Raw genomic sequence first — 16603 nt, forward strand, 5'->3', positions numbered from 1 at the left:
TCTTCCATTCCACCTGTGCCGGATGTGGCAGTCGAAGCCTTCCATCGTTCCTGAGAAGGATTACGCGCGTACGCTTTTCTGACTCCGGTTCTCCCTCCCACGGTTCTTCGGAGATCCAGGCCACTCGACCCCTGCCATTGACTTTGGTCTCGCCTTATTGGTCAGCCAGAAGTTGGGTTATTGACCTCCGAAACATAGCCAGAGACAACCCCTGGAACTTACGGTGTGGTCCAACCTTCTGCTCCATCCACACGGTCTGTTGCCACACCCTCATACCCGCATGTTATCGTCTGCACGCCTGACACACATGCAGAAAGCCAAGGGCTATTCGGCTAGAGCGACCAAGGCTATTGCTTCAGCCCACCGTCCATCTACAGGGGGACTGTATGCTGATAAATGATGCTTGTTCCAGGCGTTTTGTTCTGACAAACACCAGGATCCGATGACAGCGTCACCGCAGATCCTGGATCAGTTCCTTCTGTACTTGCGTAGCACCCGTCGGTTGAAGGGCTTACCACCCCCACATACCTGGTCGCCATCTACTCCGTTCTGGCCATCCCGGACGATCGGAGAAAGACGAAAATTCCCGACCTACGGGCCTGGCTGCGCTCGTTCAGTCCAAGTTCGGACCGCCTGCGTTGGATCTGAATGTGGTCTTCAACGCCCTTCGAACCACTCCCCTCGTCTTCCTTCTCAACCTTAAGTAGAAGACGGGTGTTTCTACTGGTTTTGACTACTGCCGCTCGAGTCCATGTACAGCACGCCCTCGACATCTCCCGTGCCCGGTTCGAATGCGTTACCCAGGGCGCCGTTCATCATGGACCGTACTGGGACGTCAGCGTAAAGACTCAACTCCCAGGACAGCCTGATAGATCATTCCTTGTCCCCCCCCCCCTCGTCCAGTGTGGGTGCCGAGGATGAGGATGAGCGTCATTATGCCCAGTAAGGGCACTGAAGGTTATTCTACGATCTAAAGACTGCCACAAGTCTAGGAAACACCTTTTTCTGCCGGTCTCCCCTTCGTCGCAGTCGTTGGTCAGCCGGAATACTTTTCCCTGTGGCTCCGGGCGGTCATCCTTAAAGCTTATGAGCCGCCGGATTGGACCCTCCCCCCAAAGGCTATCACCTGAAATAAAATGAGATCAGGGCGATCGTATTTACACTGGTTCTTCAGGGTATACTGTTCCATCCAGTCGTTCACGGAAGCCTGTTCGTGGCGATCGGACACCGCCTTCACCAACCACTACTTCCGTGATGTAGCCTTGAAAGTTGTCGCCGGCGTTCACAGTTTTGGTCCCTGGTTGTAGCCCAACAGATCATCTATCTCCGACGCTACTGATTCTCCGATACCCTGAGCGGGGCCCGTCGACCTCTCTGGTGTTTATCACCCCAGACGAGACGGCTCTCTTGCGTTCCGCATTCGCTCTTAGGTCAGTTTTAGTTTTGGGTTACCCGACTCATTCTATTGCTGTCACCTATCCGGGTTTTACTTTTTGCATCAACTCTCGTTTCCTGACGACAGGAATGGTAGTTGATGTGGACACCGGCGCCGACGCCAACGCCGCTGCTTCTCTGATACCTGAGCGGTGCCCGTCGACCTCACCGGTGTTCCTTGCCTCCAGCCTAGAGGGCTCTCCTGCGTTTCGCATTCGCTCTTGGGATTGGTCGTAGATTTTGCCGCCGACGCCGCTGATTCTTCGATTCCCCGAGCGGGGCCCGTCGAACTCTCTGGTGTTTATCGCCTCAGATTAGAGGGCTCTACTGCGTTTCGCTTTCGCTCTTCGGTAAGTTATATATTTTGGCTACACACCTCATTGTATTTCGGTTACCTATTCGGGCGTTTCGTTTTTGCATCGACTCTTGTTTCCTGAAGACAGGAATGGTCGTAGATGTTCCGGTCATCACTTGTATGCGGTGCGGATTCATCGGACCTTGACGAGGGTTTAATATGGTTCACATCTGCAGGTATGCCCACCGGCCATGCCGTCTGATAAAGATGCAATACGGAGTAATGCAGGATAAGTTAAAAAATTTAGTAAAATCTAAATATTTTTTACATTTGTATACTTATCCTGCATTACGAAGTCTAAGTGCCCTCCCTTTTGCTACGCTACCTCCCCACGAAGTTTCAGATGTTATGTTTAAAGCAGTTATGTCTTTTGGTGTGACGTCATGACTTCCGGGTCACGTGCCGACTGTGAGAGGGCGCTGCCTCCTGGGCTGGTTGGGACAACTTTCTTCAGCAGCTGGATCTCACACAGTTCGTCTCTCTGTCAAAGACAGCAGTAAATGCAATACGGAGTAATGCAGGATAAGTATACAAATGTAAAAAATATTTAGATTTTACTAAAATTGTGTAGAGAGTATGTATCCTTGTAAAGAGTCATGTAGTATGACACATAAATGCAGCTGTGTCATGACGTCCATTGCTGTTTTGTGTATTGTGCAACTTTCCATTGGCCTGAGGCTAATGCATATACATCTATATATTATCATGATTATAGTGTTTTCATTTTCGTCACTTTGAACTTAGGAAATATAGGAGTCGTTAATCATTTTAATGTCTGTTGTGGGCCACTCCTGTAAAGTTCTTTTCCCCAGCCTGCAGGTTACAACAATTATCCCTCAGTTAGGCTGTTATTGTATTTATATTTGGGGAACATCTGAATGAATGAACTCCCATTTGGCAAGAAGCGGACAAAATGTGTGTCTGTGTAACACATGTTGGGTGTCCAGATGAGCAGGTTTATTTTGTAAGCATTTTGTTTTTAAAAAAACCCAGGATTTCTGAATAACCCTTGTAAGTGTGGTGTCACTGTATCTTATTCTGTTTTGCATTTTGCAGGAAAAATTATAACATCACTATTCGTGACGCGGAACAGCCCCTCCTCATCAACCGTCCAAGGAAGAAGCGTGAACCAGGGGTATGAAATCATTCACTTTCATGTCCTGCATATATAGAAGACCTTTTGTAAATGAGCTTTGACTATGTATTAATGTGTTAAAGATTGATCATGTCACATCGTGGATATTCTTTGTTTGCTGATGATAATGTGGATTTTGTTTGTCTACAGGAGAGGGAGCCTAAGATTGAGATGATCTGCCTGGTCCCTGAACTGTGTTACATGACAGGTCTTACAGATGAGATGAGATCTGATTTTAGGCTCATGAAGGTGATTATAAAAAGGAAATAATTTTAATGAGGAAGACAGTCTATGTCAAAACATTTTTGAATCCAGTAGCCATAACATTGTTCAAAGCATCACTTTCAGTAATTTTAAAGTTATTGTATTATGTGTATGGCATTTATTAGCTGATCTTACTAGACCGAACAGAATTTTACTAGACTCAGGTTTCAGAAGTCGCAGAAAATACTGTTTACATTGAAATTGATGATGTGTCCTTTGTTGTCAAATATAATGTTTATCTGTCCTGTTCTAAATACTTTGACATTTTCTATCATGCACATGAAAATACAATTTATTTTATTTTTTCATTCATTATCATATGTTGTTGTTTTGTGATCCAGGACATTGCTGTGCACACTCGGGTCACACCTATGCAAAGAATTATTGCAATGAGAAAGTTCATTAATAGCATCAATACCACTGATGAGGCAAGGAAACAGCTGGAAAACTGGGGTCTTGAGTTGGAAACAGACACCATAAGAGTATGTTGAATAATTTGTGGTTGTTTTGTAGGAAATGGATGTATAACACAAATTTACTGTAGTTCCGTCTGCAATGTTTAGTCTGTAATCATAACTTCAGGCTAGATTCCCAATATATTCCTCACAAAATATTATACAACAAAAATTATTTGTCTGATAACTGTATTTGAGTGAACTTTGGGGAATTTGACTGTTCAACTTGTTGCTTATCAGTTGCAATTTTGCATTTTGGAGGAAATTATCAACGATATCTTTTTTTGTTGCTTAGTTTTTGTGTGAGGAATATAATAGGTTTTGCAGTAAATACACTTACTGGGCATTTATATTTAGCTATTTATTGCCTTCACCATGTTAATGTCAATGTTTAATCCACAGTAGTGAGTTTAACTAGTACACCAATATTTTTGGGCCTAATTGAAAAGATATAGTGGTCAAATTTATCGAATTCAATAAGAGTTGAAATTCAGAATTCATGTATTTGTGTTCATGAAAAGACAAATATTTAAAGGCCCTAATTTAAGCATGCTAACATTACTTTTAATCAGAGAAAAAGAAGTACACTGTGTTACACATTACAGTGGTACACCTAACACGATCAAACATAATCATGTCATGCCCTGCAGATGCCACAGGACTAAATATGTCAAAACACTTTTTTGACCATGTTTATAAAGGGCAAGTGTAAATGAACTTGAATGCCCATTAATGATCATTTAACCCCTTAAGTTAAGAATCAATAAATTTTTTACTTATCCTGCATTACTCCTTAATGCATTCACTGCTTACTTACGACAACTAGAAGGACAGCGCTGAGAAGGTCCTGGGTGAAGAAATAAAGTTGTTGTTCTCAAGTCCCAAATAGTGGCCTTCCGTCGCTGTCCTGTGACCTTGATGACACCAAGGTCATCTTCACATCACTGCTTGTCGCAGCACAGCTAGGACGTGGCCCAGCGGAGCTCTCCTTTTGGATTAATTTTTAGACCTTCAGTTTTCGTCTACAATCCTAAAACTGATCTGTGATGGGCATGATGGGTGATGTATTCTTTTCATATTACTTTCACCATGTTGTGTAGTTTTATGTGAATTATTTAAGCGTGAAAAGACTCTTGTCTTTTTCCCGCCACAATATTGTTGTTTGCCGCCATTTTGAATTGTGTTACAATCGTTTGCCCACCAAGGTAGTCATATTGTTTACAATTCTCAGCTACGTATGTATAACATATTCTTATGTTCTTAAATACTACTAGCTTTGGCGTAACAGTGAGTTGCGTATACTCAAATTATTGTATACCTATTCAACTCGTTAAAAATAGGGTTGCCGATAGATTAATATCAAATCTACGGCTCAATTCTTCCAGTCCCGCTTCATCAACAATTCTTTTATTGCGTACCTATGGTTATGCGATTAAATAGTTTTTTGTTGGTATTTCTGGTTTACATTGAGTTGCGTATATGTACTATTGTATGCTCTTGCAACTCGTAGTTTTGCCGATAGATTATTATTCAATTCTATGGCAAGATTATCATCCACGTTGTTTGGTCTGTACGCAGATGTGCTCTCCAAACCCTAAATGAAAATATAAATACCCTTGGTTTACATTGAGTTGCACATACAAAAAAATTGTAGACCCTTGCAACTCATAATTTTGCCGATAGATTATTGTTCAATTCTTCGGCACTTTTCCAGTATCGTCTCATCAACAAGGGTTTAATTGCGTAACATACCTTTGAGCGTTGTACTAATTATCGTGGAAAAAATCCTTACAAAGATTATCTTCCACGTTGGTTTGCCCGCAGATGTGCTCTCCAATCTCTAAATGTACATAGCCTTGGTTTACACTGAATTGCGTATATGAAAATATTGTATACCTTGCAATTCGTATTTTTGCTCAATTGCTCGATTATTGTTCGATTCTACGGCATTCTTCCAATACCATTTCTTCAATGGTTTAATTGCGTAACTTATGTTTGCGTGGTGTACATATTGTCGTGGAATAATCGCCCAAAGATCTTTATCCACAGTCCTAGGCATGCACGCACGCACATGTGCTTGCCAAAATTCAAAATGTAATTATTTTGTAAATCTCTAATCCAACAAGTTTACTATATAAAAGCAGGTTACTCACAATCATATTTTGCAGTTATTCCGTCGTGAGACGAGAGGAATGTCACTATCGCAGGATAGCAAATGACATTGTTCGGTTATTACCACCCAACAGTTATTATCGGCAGGTATTATGATGCCTGTGACTGCAGAAGTACACCATCCACCGAAATCTACAATACCGGAGGATTTTGTGAGTATCGTAACTGCACCTATTTTTTCAGCCGCCGGACACTTCCAGATATGTTAATCTGTGACGTCGGCGACAGCACCAGCGTATCAAGATGCTATGATGGGGGTAGATTAGACGCAAGCCTTGATCCAGTCAATACCTTTGAGCTTTGTGGCTCAGTTATCTGCGCCGAGCGCAGCACTTGGCTACTACCCAAGCACTTCTATTACGCAAGCGACGCACGATCAGCTTAGCACTGTTCCAACATATCCAGCATAGACCTGCGCTGAGCGCAGCGTCTAACTGCTACCCAGGCGCTCTTATTACGCAAGCGACGCACGGTCAGCTTAGCGCTGTTCCAACATATCCAGCATAGACCAAGCGCTTCTATTACGCAAGCGACGCATGATCAGCTTAGCGCTGTTCCAGCATAGACCTGCGCTGAGTGCAGCGTCTGACTGCTACCCAGGCGCTCCTATTACGCAAGCGACGCACGGTCAGCTTAGCGCTGTTCCAACATATCCAGACCTGCGCTGAGCGCAGCGCCTGCGTACCAATCAAGGTCTCTACAATGACGTAAGCCCAATGCTTACAGTGTGCTCGGTTACGTAACCTGCACATGATCAGCTTAACACATGTACCCGATTGGGTAGCAGACCATCTCGTGTCAGTAACACCCTCCCCTGATAACGGGGTAAATAAGAGGGACACCACGAGGTCATTGGAGGAAGACTTCTCCAAAACTCACATTTGCTCCGTCATTTAAGCGACCAATATCGTCAATGCTTGCAGTGGATCAGAATCTATATTAGAGGATAACCCTATCTGATTAGATCACTTCCAAACTATGGTGTTTTTCCTACGACGTCAGTTTGACCACAGGAAAATTCATCTTGAGACCGTTCTGACGGAGATTACCGTTACACACAAGACTTTATAGTGTTTCCAACTGAGATTCTGGTTCCAAGGGCAGTCTATTACGTGAACCTTGGTCGTCTACTCACCTGTTCAGCGAACAGATCGCAGACACGCACGTCAAGTTCCCAAAAAGCTTTGAAAGTCTAAGCGGGCTGGCAAGTCAGGAAATTATAAGCCTAGACGCGTGTTTCTCAGGGAAGACCAGCTTTCCCTTACTGGGAAAGGGCGTGGCAGAGACAAGTCTCAAGGACGATTTCGTATTCATCGCACTATATCAGGGTGTCCGTATACAGGTAGAGATAACCCCACCCTTGACCACAGTTTGATTGGGAAAATCCAACATAGACATACTGTTGGTAAGAAGAGCTGTAGAATTGGTTCACAACCCAGTCTTTACACCGGGGTTTTATCCTCACATCTACCTGGTACTCATGAAGGACCCAGACAAGATGAGAATGTTCCACAATTTCTCTTTGTTCAACGAACGTTTGATTCTTGATCAGTCGACTATCCATCCCAACCGTGGACTTTTCAGGTCCAGTATATTGGGGTTCACTACCAATGGTAGTATTTCCCATTTGACATATCAGTGACACTTATGGCTATTTACAGGAGTAATGAAGCCAATAACTGTATCTACACTTGACGAACACTTGGTTCGAGTCGCAGATGGAGGGCGATCTACTGTATCATCAACACATGTCAATAACTGGGATAGACAATCAACGAGGCGAAGTCGGGAGTATTCTCCTTCCTATTGACTTCAGTTCATATAGGAGACCTGTTCAAGACAGACCAGGATATCCTATCTGTACCGAGGGACAGATGGCACAAGTTTCTACTTCTGTTGTCATCTACTTTACACCAACCACACACACTTCGCCAGTGGCAAGTGTTGCTAGGGTTAATCACCTAGGCACAGGAGTTAACTAGCATGGGCCGCTTACAACTGCGACCAATTCAATTTTTTCCTGAACCCTTACATCAGGAGTCAGGATCCACTCAAGGCCATCACTCTACCGACTAAGCTATGGCCTTGCCTCAATTTGTGGTGTTGAATGTCTTCGGAGTCTCTTTATTTGGGTTTTCGCCGAATACTCACCTGGTTGTGGACGTCCCCCTTCAGGGGTGGGGTCTACACTTTCAAGACCAGATAAGCTCAGGGCTATGGCCGGCGCTCAATGGAAGTGGCACATAAACAACTTGGAGTCGGAAGCTTTAATTCTGGCTACATCACATTGGCAGAGTCAACTACAGTTAACCTGACTCGCAATATCCACAGACAACAGCACTGCGGTGTGGTGCCTGTGCAATCGGGGAACAACACACTCCCACTCTCTACTTCTACAGACGTTCAGATTTGTTCCATCTAGTGGATCGGCTGTGTCTAAAGTTCATAGTTCAGCACATTCCCGGATGCAGAAACATACTGGCCGATACTTTATCACGTCCAGACAGGGTGGCCCCCACCGAGTGGAAATTTCTCACAGAAGCATTCCAGTTACTGCTTCAGGAATTCAGGCAACCAAACACTGACTTGTTTATTACTTGCCTAGGCCACCAACTCATGACGTATATCTCCCCGTTGCCGGATCCGCAGACTTGAGCGGTGGACGAGTTCAGTATCACTTGGGAAGGGCAAAAAACTAACACTTTTCTGCCACCACTTTTACTTCCCAAGGTGATACAGGGGATCAAGGAGACAAGGTATCTCGATCTCTCCTTGGTCGCACCCTGGTAACGGGCGAGAGGGTAGTTCGTCAAGCTCGGAAGAATCTAGCCGAAGACGATTCACTCCCCCTTTCAAAGTGGTTCAACCTACTCATCCACCCTCACAGCAAATTGCCTCACCCAACGACTGCACCCAGGGTTCGTCTTTAAAAGGTGTTGAGTGCGAAGGGTTTTATCGACACGGGCAGCAAAGCTATAGCTTTAGTTCATCGTTACTCTCCCACAGACTATACGATGACAAGTGGCGATCACTTGAGACTTTTTACAGAGAAAAAGAATCAAGACCCTACGATTGCGTCACTATTCCTAGACGAATACTTCCTACTTTGCGTACCCAAAACACTTGGAAGGTAGCACCATTACTACGTAATTGGCTGCAATTATCTTAGTGTTGGCCGTTCCCGGAAAATCACAATGTGATTAAGGTCACAGAACTACAGGCCATATTATGCTCATTCAGGCTTGAGGATCAGAAGGCCAAATTCCGCCCACCTGATTGGGACTTGAACGTGGTACTTCGAGGTTTGCGAGGGCCCCCTTTGAGCCCCTCATTGCATCCTCATTTTCAAGCTCCTTCCCAGCGCGTGACACCTTCGTTAACTCTCGGTATAGTCTAGAGAGCTCCGCGAACGGGCTATCGCTGTGAGGAGATTGCCTCATTTCATGACCTCACCAGAAACAATGGTTTCTCTTGGCATAAGCAATGGCGGTACGGGTGAGCGAACTACATGTGATCGACTTAACCCGGATCCGTTTTGAGCATAGGACAAACGGAACGGGACATCTAGGGTTATGCTGGGATTTTATTGCTAAAATCTACTACCAGGCCAACCCGACCGTTCCTTCACCATCCCACTGATATCGACTATTGTGGGAATCGTACATGGTGAATTTCTTCAGGGCTCGGTGCGAGCAGTTCCAGTTTTCAATTGACGCTCCAAGACTAGGCGTGGTCATTGATACCCGTATGTACTTCGTCCACGACCGAAGATAATCGCATAGTCGCAAACACCATATCTCTATGGTTACGCGCAGTAATCCTTCAGGCCTACGAGATCGCTAAACGGAATTGCGAGAGCGAATTACCCTCAAGATCTCGGTGTCAGCCTTACCAGGGCTCAACACGGCAATTGTGGTTTTGGAACACTCACGGAAGGATATTTCTGGAGATTCGACACAGATTTTCGTTAGTCATAACCTTCGCGTTGGGGCTCTCGAGGATGTCGAAGACGTGCGAAGTTTGGCCCTCTGGTTGGTATCCTGCAGGTTGCCAACCTCTGACGCAAATAATGAACCCGCCCTATACAGAGCCAGTCAACTTCCATGTGCAGTCACTCAGTCGCCGCCAGTGGAAGAATATCTTGTTTGTCAACGACGGCTCTATGACGTAGTAAGTAAAGAATTAGCTGAATAGCTATTATTTTCTTTATTACTAAGCGTGTATAGGGAAATTCTCTTTAATTCCTATGTTCAATCTTTTTGATTTTTGAACAACCCTACCGTAATGGCGTTTTCTTCTGAACCTTTTCGCTTCACGGTTTATCGACCAACTGGTGTCGTATTGCAGGGTGTGAAATATTGAGGTATCTGTATTCTGAAGGTTTACCCACCTCCAATCCGTCCGATACAGATGCATTAAGGAGTAATGCAGGATAAGTAAAAAATTTAGTAAAATCTAAATATTTTTTACATTTGTATACTTATCCTGCATTACTACGTTTAAGGCCCACCCGTCTCAAGACTTGCCTCCCCACTTTGGCTTCAGAAAACTCAATAGTATGTTTTTCTAAGAGCTTGGGCGACAAGCAGTGATGTGAAGATAACCTTGGTGTCATCAAGGTCACAGGACAGCGACGGAAGGCCACTATTTGGGACTTGAGAACAACAACAACTTTATTTCTTCACCCAGGACCTTCGCAGCGCTGTCCTTCTAGTTGTCGCAAGGTAAGCAGTGAATGCATTAAGGAGTAATGCAGGATAAGTATACAAATGTAAAAAATATTTAGATTTTACTAATATTCAATACCTTGCCCAATAATTATGACTACTGTTGTAATGTTATAGACATGTCAAGAAATATGTCAATTGTATTTGCATATTTCTTCCAACACTTTTGATCTGCTTTTGTTCTGTCCCTCAAGTGTGACGATACTGGTTTAGAATTGATATCCAGCTACCCATGCTGGTCATAAGATGGTCAGACTCAGTGACTTGGTTTATTGCATGTCAACGTTGTACCCTGACATCATGGATCATTGATCATAAAACCAATCACTGTATTGTCTGGTTCAGACGCCATTATTTACAGGCCGCCGTCATAAGAAGTATATATTTTCTTTTGTCATTTTAACTATATCTATTCATTGCAAGTCAGTGGTTCTACACATTGATTAAGGTATTGTTATTTGTACTTTAATAACCTGTATCACTGTCCTTATCATGTTTATAGATTGAGGGTCGCCTGTTGAAAGAAGAAAAGATAAAAATGCATCGTAAAGATTTCATGGCTGGTCCGGAAGCTGATTTTGGGCGAGAAGTGACCCGATCTTCAGTGCTTGTTGCAGTTGATCTTCGCAACTGGATTGTCTTCTTCACTAAGAGAGATACGCCCAGAGCTGTTGACTATATCCAGATGATGAAAACAGTGGGTCCACAAATGGGCATTCAAATTCAAGATCCATTAAAACGGGATTTGAAAGATGATCGCACAGAGACATTTGTAAGAAGTTTGCGGGAAAACGTCAACCCAAGGGTAAGTGTAAAGATTAGCTTATTTTAAAAGACTCACTGTGAACATAATGAAAATGATTTATATGATCTGTGAGTAAAAGCTTGGTTCATCTCAATTGTTCTTATATTTCATACTGAAGTAAAAGGGCGGTCGGGTAGCCTAGTGGTTAAAGCGTTCGCTCGTCACGCCGAAGACCCGGGTTCGATTCCCGACATGTGTACAATGTGTGAAGCCCATTTCTGGTGTCCCCCGCCGTGATATTGCTGGAATATTGCTAAAAGTGGCGTAAAACCAAACTCACTCACTCACTCACTGAAGTAAAAAATACAGGTCAAGAAATTAAACAGACAATGTAGGATTCAGCATTGAATGCAGTCAACTAAGGATCATTAATGAGGATAAACCATTCTAGTCTAATGGTGTACAAAGAACAAGATAGTATAAGAAGTAACGTGAACATATGCTACCAATAAATAAAAAGGGAACTGACAACATGATAGGGAAGATGTAATGACACTAAATGTCTAAAATTAAGGCTTAAAAAACTTAAAAGAATTGATTCTTGGGGAAAGTTTTTTGAAAATATAATGGGAAGATGTATTCCTTGATGACTGAAATACTGGAATACTGTATTTGACTACCGTTGGACTGCCAGTGTGTTCATAATACATGCATACAATGAGCTTTGAATTTTATTTCTCATTGCAACCACATGCAATTGACGGGTACATGTCCAACAGTCAAGAAATTACACTTTTTGAATGAAACACTTGCCAAACATTCGGGCAACTTGGGATATTGTCTGTTCATTGAGATAGTGTGTCGGACTGACTGTGCTTAGATCAGTTGCATTAGTGATTCTGAGTTTCCCTATAGACGCACACACTTTGGCCTAGATGTTGCATTCAGATGAAAAGCATCAGTATTGTAGATGTACATCTCAGCAATAGCTACATTCAAATCATTAGTTCCCTTATTTTTTGTCGGGAGTATATACCACAGGATCAAATCGGGCATAAAATCGGGTATGTCAGCCTCATTTGACTATTCCTGCAGAGGAATATTCTGGTGGTTGAGTGAGTGAGTTAGTCAGTTTTACTGCCACTTTTAACAGTACAGTGATCCCTTGCTACAAGGCTACCTTCGGGGTCCAAATAATTGATGAGCGTTATACATGATCAGCAGTTTAACGAAGGTCGAGTCGTAGGTGGTAGATGACCAACAAAACAGTATACATGCTCTGCCTACCTAACATGATCTACGTTGCACGTTTCAGAGTTTCAAAAAAGATTAGAATAGAAGTTATTTATGATATTCATAGTGTAAAATAAGGTTTATCGAGTATTAATATGCGCTTTCAAAAAAACAAAAACATTGTATCCCTTCAGGTGAATAAGCAGGTAGATCTATAACAAACTTGGTCAATAAAAGTATGAAATTTGATATAAAACATCACCAGACATGTTGATTTACCATTTAAAATATATTTCCTGCTCTCAAAGGCATTGTTTTATATGCAGAGATTAAGATAACTGTGTGTATTTTCTCATAAACTAAGCCTGAAATAGCAATCAGCTGTGCACACGTTTTTGCACAAAATTTTGGGAGCCATGCTTTACCGCTTGCTATAACTGAAGGGCGCAATAACGAGGGAACAAATATTCCAGTTACCTCCCTGTGTGTCAGCTGAATATTGGAAGAAACCCTGAAGTGATGCATGTCTCAGATGCATGATCCCATGATCATGGGTATGACCCGTGAAGATTCCGGGGTAGAATAGGTCTTCAGCAACCCATACTTGCCGTAAAAGGCGACTATGCTTGACGTAAAAGGCGACTAACGGGATCGAGTGGTCAGGCTCGCTGACTTGGTTGATGCATATCATCGATCCCAATTGCATGGATCGATGTTCATGATGTCAATTACTGGATTGTCTGGTCCCGACTCGATTATTTTACAGTCTGCCGTCATATAGCTGGAATATTGGTGAGTGCGGCGTTAAACAACAAACAAACAAACAAAATGATCATGGGTATGGTGCTGACAAACCTAGAAACATTATTGGGTGAACCGGGAATTGAACCAGCAATCACAGGTTTCTGCCCTGCCCAAAGAACACAACTCAGCACACAGAATTCCGCCGCTTTAAGCTACTGGACCACCTGTGCCCCCTCTGGTTGTTGAATCAGGATGTAACTAATCTAATATGGATTGGTATTTGTCTGATGATTATAGATGAACAAGTCATTGAAAACTATGCATTTGTTCTGGACAAAACATGTTAAAAAAGATTTTTAGTCTATAGATATGTAGATATATATATTGTTTTTTAGTACATTTTTCTATTATTTGATTGTAGGTTCAAATGGTTGTTGTGATCTGTCCGACCAGCCGAGATGATAGGTACTCAGCAATTAAGAAGTTTTGCTGTGTTGAATGTCCTGTGCCTTCACAGGTATGCATTGGACATATTCTGTTGATAGTACGCCATACAGAATGGCCTCATCGTGCCTTCAATTATATTGATAAGAAAAGATTAATCTGCAATTTCATTTTGTTATGCTCATGATGATATCATAAAAATACATCAGGGTTCATAGGTCCTTGTTCTCAGGATTGAGAGGAACCCGTGAAGACCCGGGTTAGAATTGGTCTTCAGCTACCCATGCTTGTCGTAAGAGGCGTCTAACAGGATCTGGTGGTCAGACTCGCTGACTTGGTTGATGCATGTCACATATCCCAATTGCTTGGATCGATGCTCATGATGTCAATCACTGGATTGTCTGGGCTAGTCTTGATTATTTACAGACCGTCATTTAGGTGGAATGTTGCTGAGTGCAGCGTTGATTAACCAACAAAACAAACAGGATTGAGAGGTTAATCAATGCATACGATCAGGACTATAGTCTGAGAACTTGAGGATCATAAGACCATAATTGTCTTAGGCCAGTACTGCAATGTTTTTGAAAATTTATGGGTTTCATGGGTTTCTGCATGTCCTGACAAAGAAAATGGACTGTGGATTTGAAAAAATTGGTTTGGCACCTCCTTTCAAAGAAACGATAAAATCCCTGCCAACCCCTAAATTCCCAGTATTTCTTCTAGTAATACGCAGTAAACACCAGCAAATGGGGAAAGGTGGTCAGGGTCTATACCTGGATTATTTACAGGCCACTGTGGCATTAAAACATTTACACACTTCATGTAATCCTTCATTTGTCTTCCAGGTTATTATCTCCAAAACAATTGGAAATCAAAACAAACTGCGAAGTGTGACTCAGAAGATTGCTCTTCAAATGAACTGCAAGCTTGGTGGAGAGCTGTGGGCCTTAGAGATTCCTCTGGTGAAGATTTTGGTAGAAATGTGTATAATCTGCATGGATATAGCTCACTGCCCATGTGAAAGAGTAGAACTTCTAACTTTATGTAATAAAGCTTATGCATTAGTTATAAATACAGTCAAATGCATATAAAAAAGGTTGAAAATTATAAACAAGTGAAATAGCTTTGAATTTTATTTTTCTTATGAAGCTGATGAAAGCAATTCTTGTTATTTTGTACATTGATTTGGATCACTAAATACTCTGCATTCATGAAACTGGATTAGACTTCAATATATCTTATTATATTCAGTACATTAAATTTTGCTCGAAGCTCTAGGGGCCCACCATAAATATAATTGAGTTGTCTGTAGTTTGAGACAAGGTGAATGCTCTTGTTAGAACATTGTGCCTATAAGAATTCTGATTGGACCATGGAGATATGTCATCTTAATTGTCTAGTTCTGTGTCTGTGTCCTGGTTAACTAGGATTGACTACATGTATTATTCAAAATGGCTGTTTGTAGATGTTTGCAAGTGTGATTATCTGTATTTAGCTTTGTGATTTTCAAAATTGATTGTAGTTTTGTGATCTATGCTGTCTATCCCTACTTTAAGCTGTAACATGACGTTTGACCTGTTCATCATTCAGGAAAAATATTTTATACCAAAAGGAAAAGCATCCATTCTATTGTTTACCCTTGCAATTTTGGCAGGTGCTTATCCTCACACAAAGATGAAATAATGTTCAAATTTATGATTAACAGAAAGATCTGATGATCGTGGGAATCGATGTGTTTCATGACGCATCAAAGGGCAAACGCTCCATAGCTGGGTTCGTTGCTAGCACCAACCGCACATGCACCCGTTGGTTTAGCCGAGTACACTTCCAGGTGCCACATGAAGAATTGGTCAATGGACTAAAGACAAGTCTTCTGTCGGCTCTTAGAACATACCATGAGGTAGGTCCTGGTCAATGTTCAGTGGTGAGGTGGAAAAGGTTTTCATGATATACCATATTTTCTTGAGTCTAGTGCGCAACCATGTATAATGCGCACCCCCCTCTAGCGGGTTCAATATTTTGGAAAAAAAGAAATTTAAATATTATGCACAGAAAAATTTTACACCGTACCCTTTCAGCGAAGTCCGGCAACCGAATGGGTGCTGAGAAACTTCGTCAATACAAATTCAAATTTGAGATAAAAAATCACCAGACATGTTCATTCAACGTTTAAATAGTATTTATTGTTCTGCTAGGCATTGTTTTATATCTAGGGATTAGGATTACCTTGTGTATTTTCTCGTAAACTAAGCCGGAAACAGCAATCAGCTGTACACACGTTTTCTTGGAATCGACCGGTGATTCGGTCAAGACACACCCAAGGATGTAACTTTATAGGATTTTTAATGCAAGGATCGGCAACAATTGTATCTGAGACTATTTTTTTTAATCAGGAATAATATATTCCATTATTTTCTTAATTATATGCACCCTTTACTAAACATATTTAAAATAATAATAACTCTAAGCGAAGCAGCTGATCGCTATTCCCGGGTATTATTTTTTACATGGAACCAGTCTGACCAGTCACCGTCAAGGCTCACGCGCACGTGATCGCGAGAATTTCATGTTGACATAGAATCGTCAAACAAAAACAAATATGACTTTTAACGAGTCAAAGTATGTCATTTATGATATATGTATCCATTCTCTGTCAACTAAAGTTCATTTCAAGGCGTCAATAGCGGTATTCTGACCGTGGTTGCTGTTAATAACGGTGAGCTGTGCGATCTTCCGATCGCTTCACACACGATTTCGCCAAAATTAATAAAAATAATATTATAAGGAATTTTGAATAAAATTAATGAAATAAGTTACAAACATAAGTCCAGATATACAATTAACACTTTTTATAGCCAGACAGTGTAATTACATGATTATTTTGCGTACTTCAGT

The 16603-nt window shown here is 42.0% G+C and overlaps 1 protein-coding gene across 4 annotated transcripts in view; it reads left to right on the top strand.

The window, feature by feature from the left end:
• LOC124152044 (piwi-like protein 1) overlaps positions 1 to 16603 on the top strand; it is a 44597-nt gene that overhangs the window by 23559 nt on the left and 4435 nt on the right. For all 4 annotated transcript variants that reach the window (XM_046524787.2, XM_046524788.2, XM_048392326.1 and 1 more), the window contains exons 11-17: positions 2846 to 2924; positions 3075 to 3173; positions 3530 to 3670; positions 11045 to 11347; positions 13686 to 13781; positions 14554 to 14670; positions 15414 to 15608. In XM_046524787.2, coding sequence (XP_046380743.1) covers positions 2846 to 2924; positions 3075 to 3173; positions 3530 to 3670; positions 11045 to 11347; positions 13686 to 13781; positions 14554 to 14670; positions 15414 to 15608 — 1030 coding nt within the window. The remainder of the gene's footprint in view (positions 1 to 2845; positions 2925 to 3074; positions 3174 to 3529; positions 3671 to 11044; positions 11348 to 13685; positions 13782 to 14553; positions 14671 to 15413; positions 15609 to 16603) is intronic.

This window comes from Haliotis rufescens, unplaced genomic scaffold (assembly GCF_023055435.1).
Source record: "Haliotis rufescens isolate VD_foot unplaced genomic scaffold, xgHalRufe1.0.p SCAF_11, whole genome shotgun sequence".
Classification (NCBI taxonomy): Eukaryota; Metazoa; Mollusca; class Gastropoda; order Lepetellida; family Haliotidae; genus Haliotis; species Haliotis rufescens.